Here is a 16976-nt window from a genome sequence, read left to right as displayed (position 1 = left end):
TATAGGTTTTTTTGATCAATTATCATCCATTATCTATTCAACTAGCAATAATATTTCACTAGGTGGTTTAATAATATATCATCATTACAAATTTTAATTTATTTCTTATAGGTTTTTTTGATCTATTATCATCCATTATATATTCAACTATTGTATTTGTTTTTTTTATTTTTTTTATTTTTGTGGGCTATAGTTGGGCACTTCATCCTACAACATTAATTATTTTATTTTCCGTTGCTCTCTTACAAGTTCATTCTATAATACATAATTGTATCCAATTATTATCCATTAAAGGCAAGAGTTTTTTTTCTCAATAATTGTCCATTAAACCTTTTAGAAATTGCTTTGACTGTCAGGGTTTTGTTTTTCATTTATCTTCATTAAAAATTCCACTTTCTTTTGCTTTTCATAACTACTCAAAAGCCGTAACTTCATCAATTATTAAAAAAAGTGCGTACAAGAATATGTCCGCTTGCCCTTTCCCCTTAAGGGGTTATATACCTTTTTCAGACTCAAAAAATCGAAAAAAATTTTATGATTTTTTTTTTGATGTACATACTTTCAACAATTTTTCTGCAAAATTTTGTAGAGATCGGGGCACTAGAACCTAAGATACAGCCGTTCATAGCGCACGGTGAACATGACTACCTAATGTCCACCTAAAACTTTAAACGCGATTATCTCGGAGTCGCATTTTTGAGAAAAGGTCATTGCGGTGAGCAAGATATCTCGGTAACCACTACATCGATCGATTTGAAATTTTGGGGGATTGTTTGTAGATACAATAGCTAGTTTGTGAACGAAGGAATTTTTTTTTTCGACAAATTTTTATATTTTTTTGGGGCGAAAAACTAAATTATTAGACCTCGAAAAATCGGTTTTTTTGAAAAAATAATCACTGTAACTGTAAAAAATTTTTTTTCGTAAAATCCTTCGTTCACGAACTAGGTAACACTATATACTAACGTAGTTTTTTTCATTTTTTTTTAAGTTGAGCCGTTTTCTTGTTTTCATGCTCACCGCAAGCCTCTAATGAAAAAAGGACTTCTGCGGGAAGGACTATAACTTCCACAATACTCAAAATTTTCACTCGAAATTTTATACGAATTAAGTTAAGGACACGTACTTTGATAAAATTTTTATTGAATTTAAATAAAACAATGGTAACATGCTAAAAAAAAAAAAATAAATAAAAACCATATATTTCTCTGGTGAAAAAGGTATATAACCCCTTAATTTCTGCCATTTTCCTATAGTATAACCACTGTTCAGACTAATGTTCATTTATAATGAAATTCATTTCCAATTTGCAGGGCATCAAGAAGAGCGATGGCACCAGTTCCAAAGATTTCAAGACGACGAAGTCACGCGAACAAATCAAGTTGGCCTTCGTCGAGTTCCTCAGCGGCCATCCCCAAGTTCTGGTGGGTGAATCCATAGTTCCCTCATTGAATTCCATTAACTCTGGGTTTTTCCTCTTTTTTCCCCTTTTTTTTGGAATATTTTTTGATATGATAGCCCCGATATATTCAACGATTGCGAGCAATTCGGGCCACTCTATCCGTATCGGAGTTCTTCCAAACACATGAAGTGATCGGCAGCTCCTTGCTCTTTGTCCACGATCAAAGCCACGCGAGCATTTGGCTAATAGACTTTGCCAAGACGGTGGAGCTGCCGCCGCAGCTAAGGATCGATCACTACTCCGCCTGGAAGGTGGGCAACCACGAGGACGGCTATCTCATCGGGATCAACAACCTGATCGACATTTTTGTGGAGCTGCAGGCGGAGCAGGAGGCCGCATCGCTGGCATCCACGTCCGTTTCTGGCGAGGATCGCGACGAGTCGGCTGTCGAGAACAAACAATGATGGGGCTTTCCTTTTCCTCACGAAGATTTGGGGCTGGGCCCCGAAAAGGCAAAGACATTACCCCCTTCCAAAATCGATTAATCGAAATTCCCCATATATTCCTAGGCTTTACGTTACTTTTTTTTTTTTTTTTTTCGCTAAAACCGTTTGCGTACATTTAATTCCTAATTTTAAAATCAAAGACTGAGACCACAATATGCATACATACACAATACTTTTACTATACGATATACGCGTACGTATATAGAAAATATATAGCCTAGATTATATATGTGCTGCTGCTGCAATCGCTGTCGCTGTTCTGTAGTGTAATTTATTTATCCAAAAAAGAAGAGCAAATTGACGTTTGGCGATTCCCCAAATGAGAACCGAATTGTTGTTGATCGTAACCATACGATAAGTAACTAAGAACACCCCACGCGCAACAATAAATTAGTTTTAGTTATTAATGTAATGGTTATGCGACTACCTACTAAATACTACTAATTGTGCACTATTAAATTCAGTTAAACCAGAAAACCGAAATGTAATTGTTTTATTTTAAAACTAAGAAAATTGGGTTTCTCGTGGAATCAATTATTACATGATATTTCTTAAATGAGAAACATTATTTAAACAACTTTTAAACTGTTAACAGTGCGCGCCCTAGTTAAGATATCGATAACATTCAACAAAGCTAGCAGTCACGTTAGATAACTGCTAAGCTTTTAGTGTTGCCTAACCCACAACCCTAACCGAGGCTTAAACCAATATTAAAGTTGATAATAGAATTTAATTTTTGGAGTTTTTAGTTTGTTAAAAAGGTCTGTGTTATTTTTGTTAGAAAACCAGTTCATCCCAAGGTCCCAACTAAGCTTTACAAAGCCAAGCCTCCAACCTTAGTTTCACTAGGTTTATGCAAAGGTTTTGGGATTTTTTAGTACAATTTGTGGTTGTCGCATTTTGGGGGAAAATTAGCGCCGCTATATAGTATATAGTTTCACGATCTCGACCATTCGCGAATAAAAGTCGTGCCGAAAGGTTAGCGCTGAAGCTTGAGAAGCTATAGAACCCACGCGGAAGTCGAGCAATTACCGAGTTTACCAAGAAAACTAAAGCTACAGTGAGTGTTTCCGGCGATGAACAGGTCGCTAATTCTTAGCAAAGTGAGGGAGAAATTGCGGGAGAGCGTAAGATTACCAGACATTCGAATCGAATAACTGTTGTTGCCGTTGCCACCGAAATGTGTGTTTTGTCTGTGGATGTGCAAAGATAGTGTGTTGTTGGGTCGCCAGAATTGAGATTATTTCACCAGTTTCTTTTTTTTTGCACCGCACCGAGAGCATAGTTTTTAGTTTCCTCTTTTATTTCCCTAGCTGTTTTTTTTGGCACGTCCGTCGCACACACACTCGCACACACATACACACGAACACATAGCCGGCAAAAGAAGAAAAATGAGAGGAACAAATATTTGCCAATTCAGAAATATTTGTGATTTGTGTAATTAATTCGCTACGAACTAGCATCCATTACATGGCAAAATGCGAACGTGCTTAAAGTTCAAATCAACGAAATGGGAACAACATTTTTGGCTAATTTATTATTCCGGGTTTCTTCCATTTCTTTCGTTTCGGCGGCCATTTTGTAGAGTTCAACTTTTCCCTCTTCAAATCTCCCTAGTCTATTGCGAAATATCTGGAAAGGGCAAAATTACACTTAAACTTTTTAAATTGCCGCATTAGTAGTTTGAGTTATGGAGAGTTTAAGTGCAAAATTACAAAGTTACACGATTTTGGTTTACCTTGCTGCTAAGGCTAATTAGTTATGGAAAGTTTGTTAGATTTAAATACAGATAATAATAGGGATTAACTTCTTCAAATATTTTTTAATAATCTGATGGGGTAAATAAAATATTTTGGTTGACTGGTTGATGTCATTTTTATAGGGGATCAGAAATTTGATAATGATGATTTGATAATAATTCAAGAATCAAGGTTGTAATTGCCACTTAAAATTGATTTTAAAGTAGACATACAGGGGATTTTTTTCCAGCTGTTAAGATAATGGAAATTAAAATTATTGATTGCAAAATGAGTTTCTAGCACAGAATTAGTTAAGATATTTTCTGTAGTTATTTGGATTTAATCTGATAATATTGGATATCAGATTTACCATTAATTTGTACCAGTTGGTACTTGGTTGTTTGAGCACCATGTTTTTGACTATTTTTATCCAATTTAAGACACAATTTTTAACTCGTAATCCCCCCTGTTTTGCCCTATTTAGATGCCCCAGCTGCAGAAACCCGCTCCCGAGTTCGCCGGCACCGCCGTGGTCAACGGCGTGTTCAAGGACATCAAGCTGAGCGACTACAAGGGCAAGTACCTGGTGCTGTTCTTCTATCCGCTGGACTTCACCTTCGTCTGCCCCACGGAGATCATCGCGTTCTCGGAGAGCGCCGCCGAGTTCCGCAAGATCAACTGCGAGGTGATCGGCTGCTCCACGGACAGCCAGTTCACCCATCTGGCCTGGATCAACACGCCCAGGAAGCAGGGCGGTCTGGGCAGCATGGAGATCCCCCTGCTGGCCGACAAGTCGATGAAGGTGGCCAGGGACTACGGAGTGCTGGATGAGGAGACCGGCATCCCCTTCCGCGGCCTGTTCATCATCGATGACAAGCAGAATCTGCGACAGATCACCGTCAACGATCTGCCCGTGGGCCGAAGTGTCGAGGAGACCCTGCGTCTGGTCCAGGCCTTCCAGTACACCGACAAGTACGGCGAGGTGTGCCCCGCCAACTGGAAGCCCGGCAAGAAGACCATGGTGGCCGATCCCACCAAGTCCAAGGAGTACTTCGAGACCACCTCCTAAGCACGAGAGAAGCTATTGTCAGCCCGTCTTTTTTTTTTGTGTTTTGTTGGCGGGGGCTGCTCCTGGCGAGCGGGAGCTGATTCGAATCGCAACCCCCCGCCAGCAAATACATACCTATACCATACCATATATATCCTACATATAACCCTAGATCGTAGCGAGGAGCAGAGAAGAAACTGTGCGAAGAACCAAACCTTTACTGGCAACATAAACTAAACAAGTTAGAATAACAACTGCAGCAGCTGAACGTAAAGTGATCTGTTCATTATTTTCGTGTGTATGCTTTTTTTTACCATTCAACCACAATAAATATACATAATATGATTGTACGGAAGAAAAGTCGGCGCACGTGGCTCTTTATCAGGGGGTGGCGGACGGACTTTCGCCTCAAACCTGCTGGCTTATCGCCGCGGAAACATTTCCACTGAACCAAGAAGAAAAAGTGTGTGGAATGAAAAAGAAGTAGGCGACTTATCTGCCACCGTCTGCGGCCGTCGGATTGCGAAATAGTAAGAGGAACTGAATCAGAATGCCAAGAATGCCCCGCTGAGTAGTGAACGTCATAGCAGCTGCACCGAGAGAAACTAGGGGTGTGTCATCATAGAAGAAGTACACTAATTCTTGGATTATAATAGGAGTTTTATGACTTATTGTGCCTTGTTGTGCATTTTATTTCACCATTCTAATTGAAAGTTACTTTTTACTCGTATGAGACTTCAATTATTCTAGGCAAGTATTTATAAAACAATTTTGAGTCATTTATAAGTAAATAATTTCATCTGAAATATCATGAATATTTACAAAAATATTAAATATAATCTAATCTATAATATGTAGATATGCTGTAAAACATAGAATATGTATCTTGAATTTATCTTTTCGGTGATATTTTCTCAGAGTGCAGCAACAGCTGTTGCTGACACAGTAACCGAGTGCACAATTCCCGTTTTGTTGGCATACTACGCCATATATATAGACACCCGATCCCAGCACTGCCTCCACATCACAATTACAATCACATCGCAACCCAACCGGCATTTCAATGTTAAGTGCAAGCGAGAGTCGTCTAGTCGACGTGGATGTCTTGCATAAAAAGCGGCTCTTGACTCCCCACACAAACACATCTACACATATAGCTACACATATACAATATATAGTATAGTAATATTGGTATTCGAGCCCTGTCTCCCGGTTTTTAACCCCTCATCTTTGGTACAACTATTACGTCTAGTTTCGCGCCGCATCACACGATTTGTCTTCGGTGGATTTGATCTCTTCCACAAAAACTAGTTTCCCCAGCCCCAGACACATGGGTGTTGTATACAGTATGTGTGTGGTTATATCGTGGTACCCATATATTATAGATTGCCGACCAGCTGCGAGGCGTTGAAAACGCTTTGGAACCTACTGGAAACCGAAACAGAACCCTTTCCCATGCGAAACCCAAAGTGGTGCGATCTGATCGAAACGATTGCTGCGCACGTTACGTCGTTAGTTTCTGGACGATCGGCGAAATCGTTGGGGCTTGGGGTTTGGGGTATAGCCGACTTTACTCGACCGCCCATTCCGGCATTATCATTATCAGTCTGCTAATTGCGCCTGTTGGCCACGGTTACTCAAGTTCATTTCACACACAATAAAAGTTGAGATAATGGCTCATACAATGGGATTTCCCTGTTCGCAATTCATAGATTCTTTTGGGTTTGGACGGGAGAATGGGTTGTGAAAAAGGCATATGGAGTAGTAAAGTAAATATTAAATATTAAAATATGCATTAAAGAATATATTTGATGGGTATGTTGTTCGTGGGACACCCCTGCGTATGAGTAATTTATATGTTGAACTCTTATAAACTAAAATCCTTTGTTTGTTTGAGCTCTTGTATTAGAAAATCAATTTTTTTTAAGTTCTAGAATGTTGAACAAAATGAAATAATCTCAAATTAAGCACAATTAAATTACATTTGTTACAGGTGCAAAAAAAAAACCCTAAACCGCAACAAGTGTTTTTTCAATAGGTTTTTAAATTGAACTTTTAATAAGCAAAAACATGTTTATATTTTTCTTGTGTTATAATTGTTATTTTAATAATTTGTTTTATTATTATATTTCAATTTAGGTCACAATAATTGAGTTCAAGTTAGGGCACTCCATCTTCGTGATGCCAAGAACTCGTTGATTCAGAATCGTTTTTACCTGAGCTTGTTCGCCGAGTTGTGGACGTACAGAAAACGCTCTATTCATATTCATCAACCGCTCGACAGCTGCAAAAAGAGATTGCTTCTGCTGAATCATGGCACCCAAAACGGCACAACGGCAAAAGCCAACTGAAACGTACAATAATCTCGGTCTGAGCCCGATTTCTGTGCCAACGGGCCAATTGAGGGCGTTGCAAATGTCATTGTCGGTGACTTTCAATGCCTCCAATACTTGCAACCGGGCCCATAGAATCAATAATTGTTATTGGGTGGCAACAACAACAACAAAAAAAAAAAAAGGGAGCACTTTGCTCTAATGAAATTCCAACCGAATGCTGCAGCAATTGCATGTGGGTGGGAAATCACACGGAAAATATACCCAATATTCCATATCCAATCGCTGGGAGTCGGCATCCGGAAAACAACTAGATGCACACACAGTTGCGGGAATATCAATAGTATTAGTTGTTTGAAATTAGCAATTACGAAAACATAGTTGCGGAAACACCTGTTGATTTTGGTGGCACTAACTAGCGGTTGTAATTTATTATTATTGTGCATTTAAAAGGGTTTCTATATTAGATATTCTGATGCGCCTTGCCAAATACCAAAGATGGTTTATAGAAATGTCTATATTATTTTTATTTTCCTACAAGCCTAGTAATTTCCAAAAAAGACATAACTTTCTTTTAAAGTTGTATAATTTCTGACCCTTGAAATGGTAATAAAATTTAAACAGCAATAAATATAACAACAGAAAAAAACATCTTAAAAAAGAAATATGTATAAATTTTGTACCTTAAAAAATCTGTCTATGATTATGCTTTATGCATGTTGGCCCACAAATTCCTTCCATCAAAAAGCCTAAAATGGATTAAGGCTAAACATACTTATTAAGGGGCACAACTAGTGTGACGGCCTAAAAAAATGGTGATTTTTGGGAATTTTTATAAAAAAAACTACTTGATCAATTCTTTTCAAATTTTCAGAATATATTTATACATGTATATAGTGTATAGTGAAATTTTTAAAGAAAAAAGTTAAATATTTTTTAAGTTATAGTCGATCTCCAACGGCACTAAAAAAAAAAGTGCCTTAACTGCTGCAGTGATTCCGGCCCTCTCCGTGGACGAAATCAAAAAATGAAAAATTCTCGTTAAACTAGATAAAATTTTCCATACCATGAACTACGATAAATAAAAAATATCAAAAAATGACAAAATGGCAGCGTTTTAAAAAAAAATATCGAATTTTAACCAAAATTTTGGTCGTTTTTGGCCTGCCAAAATTCGATTTTTGATCGGATCAAAAAACCGATAGTTCATGGTACGTAGAACTATATAAAGAACATGTAAAAAAAATTTGGTAATGATCGGATCACTAGTTTTTGAGTTATCACTGCAGCAAATTTGGAAAATGCTGTTTCGAGAAAAACGCGTTTAAAGATAAAATGATCGTTTGCACTGTTATGAGAGCGGCTGCTCTTTAAATTGTTATAACTCAAAAACTATTTGAGATATCGATTTTAAATTTTAATATGTTATTTTTAAAGGTGTAATCTACCGAAATAGGAAAAAAAAATTTTTTTGATTTTTTTAAAACTTCACACTAGTTGTGCCCCTTAAAAACACATTAGAGCTGGTTAGTTGGTTGCTATTTTCCTGACAACTTTGAGTGCTATGCTGTAGTGATTATTATATAGTGCAGACTGATAAGTGGAAATCGGGGGGCTTTTGCTGGGTATTCTTGATATCAGTGGGAATGGGTCGTGCGGAATGACATGCCCAAAATGGCAAACATGGCCAACTCCGCCATATTAAGCTTCGCCAATCAATTTCTTCGATCTTTCAATTACCTTTGCGATAAGAAAATGCGGGGGTGTGCTGGCCAAAACAATTGCTGAGTTGTAATTGACCCGCCCAGAAATAGATAACGATTTAGACGGCCTGATAAATTACATTAATTCTGAGCCACACGCAACTCCAATATCGATCGGCAGTCAATATGAACAGTAATTGCAGTTTACTGCACGCCAATTACCACAGTTAAAGAATATTCTATCGGGGTCAGGATAAAGATAATGAGTGTAATTGCATTCTTAAATGCTATCAATTTGAATTTAGTAGTGTGCTTTAATTGAGCTGCAAAGTATGCAATCAGTTTTAAATTGCTGGGCATAACAAACTTTCAGTGTTGGTTAAGTGCTGTGTTATTCGGGCACACTGTTTCGAATGTGTTTTTTAGCACCTAATTAAAGGGCTGCATCATAAATTATTCGTTGCCCGCCAATATTAGATGCTTTTCAAATGTTGATAACAGCTAAGGACCAAATTCTAGAACATGACCTTAGCACTTAAATTATCTTGTTCCATAATTGTTTTTGTAAAGCTTAGTATAAATCATATTCCCTAAATTCATAATCTTATCATATCAAAGGCTTCTCTGCCTATAGTTTAAAATACTGGTAATGAAGTTTAAAATATAAAATGAAATTTATTTAAATAAAACAATTTAAAAAAAAACAATTATTTAAGTTTTATAAGACTATTTAAAAAGACGTCAAAAAGCGTAAAGGGTTTTTTGATTTAAGGTGTTTTCTGATCTTGTTTGGATATTTTGAAAAAGGGGTTCGAATATGTGGAGTTCAGAAAACAATTTAAGTTCGAATATTTTGAAATCTGCTTTTGTCAAGCGTTTTTAACTGTAGAAGCTTCATTCTTAGTTAAGCTAACAATAAAGCAAAAATGCGTACATAGAAATTATAGGTGATATGTTAAATCCTGTTCATAATAAAATGAGTGTAAGAAGTTTAGAAAGCAAAGAAGTAGTTAAACTTTAGGCTTTCTGTATTGCAGACACGTATCTTCGAGTAAGCTACCTTGATGCTGAAGCAACCACATGGCGCGTCCACTTCTGCCTTTCTTAAAGGCCTACATTTTGCAAGTAATACGGCTTTGATTTTATAAATTTCCTTGGCTCACTGTTCATCTCTTGCGATCTCCGCTCAATTTCATATTATACACACAGTCGGTTTAATGTTAACAGATCGATTTACTGTCGCTATTGGTTTTCATCACTGAACGGCTTACATATTTCATAGATCGTAAACAAAATGGTAATTAAATATATTATGTATCAATCATTTTATTTCGCGTTTCTTTTGTGAACATTCATTGTCGGTGGTTGTCTTGAATGAATGCAAACAGCGTTCTCGCCCCCTTGGTTTATGTTTTACACAAAACATTAGCTTGGATTTGTTGTAAATGGTCGGTGAAATAAAACGTCAATCTACATATCAACTCCCCACACAGACTGTCGCTTCGATATCTTCAATGGCTCTAGAAGAAGAAGCCGAGGATCTTGCCTCCCAGATGTTTTCTCCTGGCCTCCTCGTGGTCCATAATTCCGCCCGAGGTGGTGAGCACAACGTAGCCGAACTGACGGGACGGCAGCAGATTGTTGGTCCACTTCTCGATGTCGTTGATGGGCACATCGAAACGGGGCGAGATGACGCCGCACTTGTTGAGGCGACCGGTCAGGTTGACCACGATCTTGCTGGAACGATGATCGTCGACGATCTCGAACTCGCCGATGTAGCCGTGCTTCATCATCACGGTCAGGAACTTGATGATCACCTTGGAGCAGGGACGCAGCAGCACCTGGCGCTTGCCACGCTTCTCGGCGTTGTTGATGCACTTGAGGGCATCGGCCAATACGTTCATACGCACCATGGCTGCAAGATGTAGTGGTTGCAAAGATACGTGGTTAGTTGTGGTTTTAAGTTGGAGTATTCACACGACAAAACGCAGGGAGTAAGCTATGGAGTAGGAAACTACTAGTTTTAAGGAAGTTTGAAAGTCTACTCGGCAAAACTGATACATTTAGGCTTGGGAAACTGTATCTTAAAGATACCTCTTAAGAAAGTATGGCGACTAACGACTAGCACAAGAATATAATAATCAATCGACTATCTAAAGACTTTTGAATTACTAATACAAAATGAAATTATATAGTAAACCTTTACACATTATAGCTTTTTGAATACCTATCATATAAAAACAAACGCTCTTTTACTTTTTTGGAGGCGTGGCCAAATTTAGACAAGGGGTTTTACAATGCAAATGAATTGTAGTTTCTAAAATCTTTACTTTAAATTCAACAAAATTTAAATCAATTGTGGGTGGGTGAATTTATATAAAGTTCCTTTCGAATTAAAAAAAAAATAACTGGCATAAAAACGGAACAGCAAGCAAAACACGTGCAAAATACCAGGAAAAAAATGCTGTCTGTGTTTCTTTAGTTGTGTGTGTGTGTGTGCAAGTGGCTGTAAACAACAACTATTTTTGGTTGGTTTTTCGTTGCAAGTACTCCGAAATTCATTTATTTTTGCCGGTTCTTAGTGATTTGATTAATTTAATCAAATTCCAGAGTTTGGGCCACACTTTTAAGCCACCAACACACACACATTCATGCACAACAACACTGTGCAACACAGTTTTCGGTTAGCTTTTCACTTCATATTCTTTCGCACAGTAAAAAAATATAACCAAAAAAATATATATATCCAATAATATGCAGTGAGGCATTTCACATATTGTTTACAAGGTAAACTACCAGGTAACAACTCAATTTTGGCTCGGGGCCCACAGTAAAAAAATTTGTAATAAAAAAGTGGTATTTGCACATGTTTCGCCCGGCGCCCGCCACAAATCTTATCTTTCTGCGTTTTAGCGGTGAAAACGGGTCCAATGGAAGCAGCAAATTACCTGGGATTGGTTTGCAAACACTGATTTACACGACCGCTGCAAAGAGAGGAAATAAAATGGATTTAAGTGCAAATTCTGTGAACAAAATCGCGGAGAACACGCACTCACGCAAACGTGAAAAGGGAAAAGAAAGGGAAACGGAAGGAAAAAGACGGACGATAATGTGGCCGGCGCACGAAAAAGTGGCTGAAATCGAAACGGTAATCGATAGTTTTCCGGACACAAACCATGTTTATAAAATGCTGTTATAGATGTGAATCAATTTTACAAAAATCATGTAAATATAAACATGAACATAATAGAACAAATAATAACATACTTCTCAAAAATTACTAATATTTGTATATTTATCTATCAAACAAAATTCATAATTCCTCATATATTTTTGGTTTAACATTTTTATGAAGCTGTATCCGTTACCCAAACCTTTGTCATCAAAACTACTTATCGATATTTTTACTACAGTTTTTACCGGCTCAGGGTTGTTCTAAGCAACAGTGTCGAAGAAGAGTTGCCGGATTTTGTAGCCGCACGAAACTGCCACTCTAAATAGTTTTTATAAACAATGTCCAAACAGTAAGTAATTCGTTATTTATCGCCATTTTAAATAGCTTTTAAACAACTTTGAACCCACAGATATGGCCTTATCATCCCGGGGCAGCAGAAGAAGGTCCCCGTTAAGCCGCCCGTAAAGCCCTCCATTTTCGACGAGAGCAGCGCTTCTGAGAGCGACGACGACCGCAATGCGCCACAAAATTTAAAATCGAAAACCGGCGTGTCCAGCGGACCCAGCCTAATGGAGCGTCGCGTGGCCCGTAAGCAGCAGGAGAAGGCCCTCGCCGAGGATCCCACAATTTTCCAGTACGACGAGCTCTACGACGACATGGACAACAAACGTGAAGAGGCCAAGCAAACGAAGAGCCAGGAGCCCCGGAAACCCAAGTACATCGGCCGACTGATGGAGCATGCCGAGCGCCGGAAGCTGGAGAAGGAGTTGCGCATCGAACGGCAGGTGCAAAAGGATCGCGAGGCCGAGGGCGAGATGTACAAGGATAAGGACACCTACGTGACGGCCGCCTATCGCAAGAAGCTCGAATCCATTCGCCAAATGCAAGAGCAAGAGCAGCGGGACGAGTACCTCGAAGCTATCGGGGATGTAACCAAGCAGAAGGATTTGGGCGGCTTCTATCGCCATCTCTACGAACAAAAACTGGGCAACGCCGACGAGGATGTGGTGAAGCCAAAGACGGCGCCCTCCACCGAAGAGGTTGCCTACAAGCCGATCAAAGCAGAGGCGGCTAAGCACCGCAGCTATCGGCGACGTCGCTCCTCCGAGGAAGAGGCGGAGGCCAAGGCCAAGTCTGGCCAGGATTCGGAGACCAAAACCTCGACAGATCAGACGGAAAGCAAGCCGGCACAGGCTCATCTGGCCAACAACATAGATGCCGATTCCGATTTCAGCATAGACGACTCCAGCGACGAAGAGGAGGAGAAGAAAAAGGATCAGGAACAGGATAAGAGCAAGGATAAACTGCACTCGCAAGGCAAAAAGAAGGAAAAGGACAAGCCGCAGGAAAGTTCGAACGAAACTGAACCCAAGGAACCAGCGCAAGCGAATAAATCACCAGGTAAAAAGGAAGTTTCCGATAGCGAACTTGAGGAGAAGGACCTGCCAGTGCCAATAGTCACCAAACCTCCGGTGGATCGCACTCTCATCTGGCGCAAGAGGACGGTGGGCGAGGTATTCGACGCCGCATTGGCTCGCTACCAGGAACGCAAGCGAGCCCGACAGGGCTAAAACGCATCCAATTAAAGTTCGAGTAGATGGAAAAACAAACCACTGATTTCTGTATTGTCTCCTTATTATGCTAATTTCAATTTGTCCCATGCTCATACATTATTTATGTGTATGCCAACGCTCTTGGCGAAACCCTTTTCGGTGCAAATATTTTGCATAAGTTGCAACCGAGTTCCCCAGCCCGTCGTCTTCCACTTTTCATCTAAAACAGTGAGCAGAGGAAGAGAAAAAAAAAGAGAGAAATGGGTAAGAAGTACAAGGCATGACGGATGGAACCGCAGGAAAAGTGGGGGAAATGCACTGGAGGATGAGGAAGTGCCTGAAGGAGCAGAACGCGAAGATATTCCATTTATTTTGTATGACGACGACGACACGACGACAAGTAGAAGAGCCAAAAAAAGGAACTAGGACTAGCTTAGAGAAACGAATTCGCGAATACCCTTGCAGGTCAGTGATTTCTAGCTTTCAATTTGGTTAGTTTAATAGTTGGGATAGTGAAGTGGGCTATAAACTTGGTTTTCGAAATACCTTCATAATATACAGAACGCATACTTTCAATTTGTGCCTTGTGGCATCTCAAGAGATCTACTTAGTCTTACTGACATGTTAATCCCGATACAACTACATGACTTACCGATCGAAATCCGAAAAAAAGTCCATGCCACGTTGTAAATAAGAACCCGCGCTGGGCAAAAATTCATCCCTATTGATTTTATAGTCTCGGACAAATCCGCGTTGAGGCAGACAGCTTATGCAGAAATGACTTTTTAGGTTCACAAATATCTCGTTCACTGAGCCGGAAACTCCTAATCCAAGTTCTAATACCCTCTGCAAGGGTATAAAAACGGAAAGGCACCGAGAAACTTGCCAAACGCCCAAATAACAAAGAGCCAACTTGGCGTTAGTTTATTTTTTCGCTATCCTTTTTGTTTTTGCAACATTGTTGTTGCTTCATTTTGCCGCAAATGCTGGGAAATCCTTTTGGAAAATAGGTGTGCCCGCGCCATAAAAGCGAAAACCAATGGTGCACGAGGAGGAGGGCGAGGCGGGGGACGTCGCGAAGGACCCAACCGGGAAAGGAGGACGGAGGGCGGAGGGCGCGGGTAGCACGCCTGACATGGTTAGGATCAGTGATGGACAGTGTCTAGGCGGCAATAGGTACTTATTCAAAGTGCAAGAGTTTGAGACATAATAATGCGACCAGAAATTCTCGATCAGAAAAGGTCTGTTTGGTTATATTAAAACTAAAGAAGCCAATTTTCTAGATAATAATAATAATTTGATAATAATTTTAGCTAAACTAAATATAGTTATGTTAAAGAACAAGACAAAAACTGTTGAACAATATTCCAGTTCAATTAAAATGTATTAACTAATTAAAAGACCTTTGAGTTGGTCATTTATTGTCAATTAAACTATTCCATAAATAATAATTTCTAACATGAAACCATCTCTTTTGGCTTGCCCATTATAAAATATTTGAAAAACATCGATCCCATTGCCTATTTAAGTTAGTTGGAAACTTTTTCTTATCTTAAGTACCTAATACTTTGGTACCCTCATCATAACTTTTGGCTAGCCCATAATAAACCGTTCATATATTATATTTTTGATCTGTACTGAAGAGTTCTCAACTGGTAATTTAGTTTCTTTCTGACTTCTAATGTACCCGTAACCCAAATCGGTAGGTACCCTTATCACCCATCACTCTCGGCTTACCCACGAATATTTCTTTTTTGCCCGTACCTTGTACTTTTCCCATCATTGAAGTTAGATTCCGGCTCCGGGGTCCGGCGCATTGCAGAGATGGCAAACCGCAGTTTGCTCCCAATCCGCTCCACTCTGCTCCGCTCCGCTCCGTTTCGTTCCGTTCGGTTCCTCATCTCTGGCTATGGCGCTGGCTGCATTCCGTCATCTCGTACCACCGGAATACAGCCCGTAATATCCCCCGGAATTCCCCGCCTCTATTCCCACTAACCCCCTCTAACCCCCCCGCCTATTCCTCCATTCCCCACCATCGCCGGGATCCTATAGCATCTGCATCTGCATCTGCAGCCCGGACGGAATGTCAAGACGGATATGCCTCGCTTTTGATGTTGCCAACGTGCCTTCGTCCTTCGTCCTTCGTTGTTCATCCTTCGTCGTCAGCGAAATTAATACTGAAATCCATTTTCCATTTGGCAGTCAGCGACCCTCCGGCATTTCCATCTCGCTCGCACTCGGTGCTGGGGGATATTTGTCGGTCTCGCTCTTACCTGTTCGATTGTGTCATCAATCTCACATGTCCTTTGCTCCTTTGCTCGTTTGCTCCTTTCTGGCATTTTTGTTTATTGATGTGCACTGCTGCAATTGAGATTTGTGCCACATTTTAGGCAAATTAATTCGATACGAACTGGAATGGAAACGGAATGTTTCTTTCGACTTTCGATTCAGCACTCGTATTTCTTTCTCCCCTTCTTCTTCTTCTTCTTCTACTTCTACTTCCATTTCCCCTTTCCTTCTTCCCGTCTTCCCTCTCTCCTTTTGCCGTTTACCGTTCACCGTTTACCTTTTCTTTTTTTGTTATTTGTTATTGTCGCAGATCGAAGAGGGGTGCAGCTATATAGCCCCATCTCTGTCGGTTTTACGTGGCGCCGATCGAAATCGAATCGGTCGTTAGCTTAACGTTTCTAATTGAGTGCTCTCGAGTGCTGAGTGCGAAAGCAGTGCATTTGCAAGCAGCGGCTGCCTTAACCCTTTTGAGGTCTCGAGGGTCTCGAGCAGGACGCGACTCGCTAAAAGGATATTCCGCCCATGTGTCGTATGCAAAACCCCCTTACGTGCATTGTCTGATTAATGGCTTTAAGTCCGTGGAACAAGCGGCTACAGAATCAACACTTTCGCAGCCCTTTGACTCGGATTGACAAGGATGCACCAAAGGACACTGCTTGGCTGAATCCTTGTGTGATGGAATATTTCGCCTACTTAAATGCACGTGTTAAGCTGAGCAAACAAACACTTATAAGGATTTGATTACACAAAGATGAGGAGATGATGACCCAAAAAGGGAAACGTAATGAAAGTGTTTTTAATGAAAGTTGTTTTAATAAATACTGTTGTTTAGTTTTTTGTTGTTCAATGAATTTCGGAGAAACGAATATTTTTTGGAAAGAAAATACCTTCCTTGTTCAGGTTTTACTGAAAAGAAATTGTGAATAATGTTTCTTAAATAAATACCAACTCGTATCTAAGGAAATTAGATTTTCTCAAGTATGGGCAAGTACGAAATTCTGTTATTGTATTTGTCCTACACAATTTCATCCTCTTTACTTGCTCAAGTGTCCAAAAAGCCGGGTAACAAATACTTTTTCTATACCTTTTGTCAAAAGTTTGTCTCAAGGATGTGAACACAGAGCAATTTCTTGTTGAAGTGACAAACACTCCTTTCTTTTGGTTACCTTTCGCCGTAAACAAAATTATGTTTTTAAATTTGTTCGTGCTGAAGTTTTTAGTGGTCTCA

At 39.7% G+C, this 16976-nt stretch overlaps 4 protein-coding genes across 5 annotated transcripts in view; 3 read left to right on the top strand and 1 right to left on the bottom strand.

Annotated features, from left to right (window-relative positions):
* LOC108095529 (inositol-trisphosphate 3-kinase A) overlaps positions 1–2391 on the top strand; it is a 32559-nt gene extending 30168 nt beyond the window's left edge. For both annotated transcript variants that reach the window (XM_017196651.2, XM_017196652.2), the window contains 2 exons: positions 1314–1424; positions 1519–2391. In XM_017196651.2, coding sequence (XP_017052140.1) covers positions 1314–1424; positions 1519–1866 — 459 coding nt within the window. In that variant the 3' untranslated portion in view covers positions 1867–2391. The remainder of the gene's footprint in view (positions 1–1313; positions 1425–1518) is intronic.
* A 444-nt stretch (positions 2392–2835) lies between these two features.
* Positions 2836–5055, top strand: LOC108095530 (peroxiredoxin 1). The gene is made up of 2 exons (XM_017196657.2): positions 2836–2968; positions 4132–5055. Exon 2 carries the CDS (start codon positions 4132–4134, stop codon positions 4714–4716), a length of 585 nt encoding a protein of 194 aa, XP_017052146.1. The 5' UTR covers positions 2836–2968; the 3' UTR covers positions 4717–5055.
* Positions 5056–10032: 4977 nt separating this feature from the next.
* On the bottom strand, positions 10033–11850 carry LOC108095612 (40S ribosomal protein S15Aa). The gene is made up of 3 exons (XM_017196777.2): positions 11784–11850; positions 11680–11715; positions 10033–10646 (listed from the first exon to the last, which is right to left on the bottom strand). The coding sequence occupies exon 3, from the start codon at positions 10642–10644 to the stop codon at positions 10252–10254; it is 393 nt and encodes a 130-aa protein (XP_017052266.1). The 5' UTR covers positions 10645–10646; positions 11680–11715; positions 11784–11850; the 3' UTR covers positions 10033–10251.
* Positions 11851–12163: 313 nt separating this feature from the next.
* Positions 12164–15083, top strand: LOC108095606 (nuclear speckle splicing regulatory protein 1). The gene is made up of 2 exons (XM_017196770.2): positions 12164–12255; positions 12316–15083. Exons 1-2 carry the CDS (start codon positions 12245–12247, stop codon positions 13475–13477), a joined length of 1173 nt encoding a protein of 390 aa, XP_017052259.1. The 5' UTR covers positions 12164–12244; the 3' UTR covers positions 13478–15083.
* The last annotated feature ends 1893 nt before the right edge of the window (positions 15084–16976 follow it).

Source organism: Drosophila ficusphila, unplaced genomic scaffold, assembly GCF_018152265.1.
Source record: "Drosophila ficusphila isolate 14025-0441.05 unplaced genomic scaffold, ASM1815226v1 contig_198, whole genome shotgun sequence".
NCBI classification, from domain to species: Eukaryota; Metazoa; Arthropoda; class Insecta; order Diptera; family Drosophilidae; genus Drosophila; species Drosophila ficusphila.
The sequence above is the reverse complement of the archived record's forward strand: the minus strand, read 5'-3'. Positions and strand labels throughout refer to the sequence as shown.

Excerpts from the sequence above, each read along its gene's own strand:
- LOC108095530 (XM_017196657.2), top strand. The coding sequence starts at position 4,132 with ATGCCCCAGCTGCAGAAACCCGCTCCCGAGTTCGCCGGCACCGCCGTG.
- LOC108095612 (XM_017196777.2), bottom strand. The coding sequence starts at position 10,644 with ATGGTGCGTATGAACGTATTGGCCGATGCCCTCAAGTGCATCAACAAC.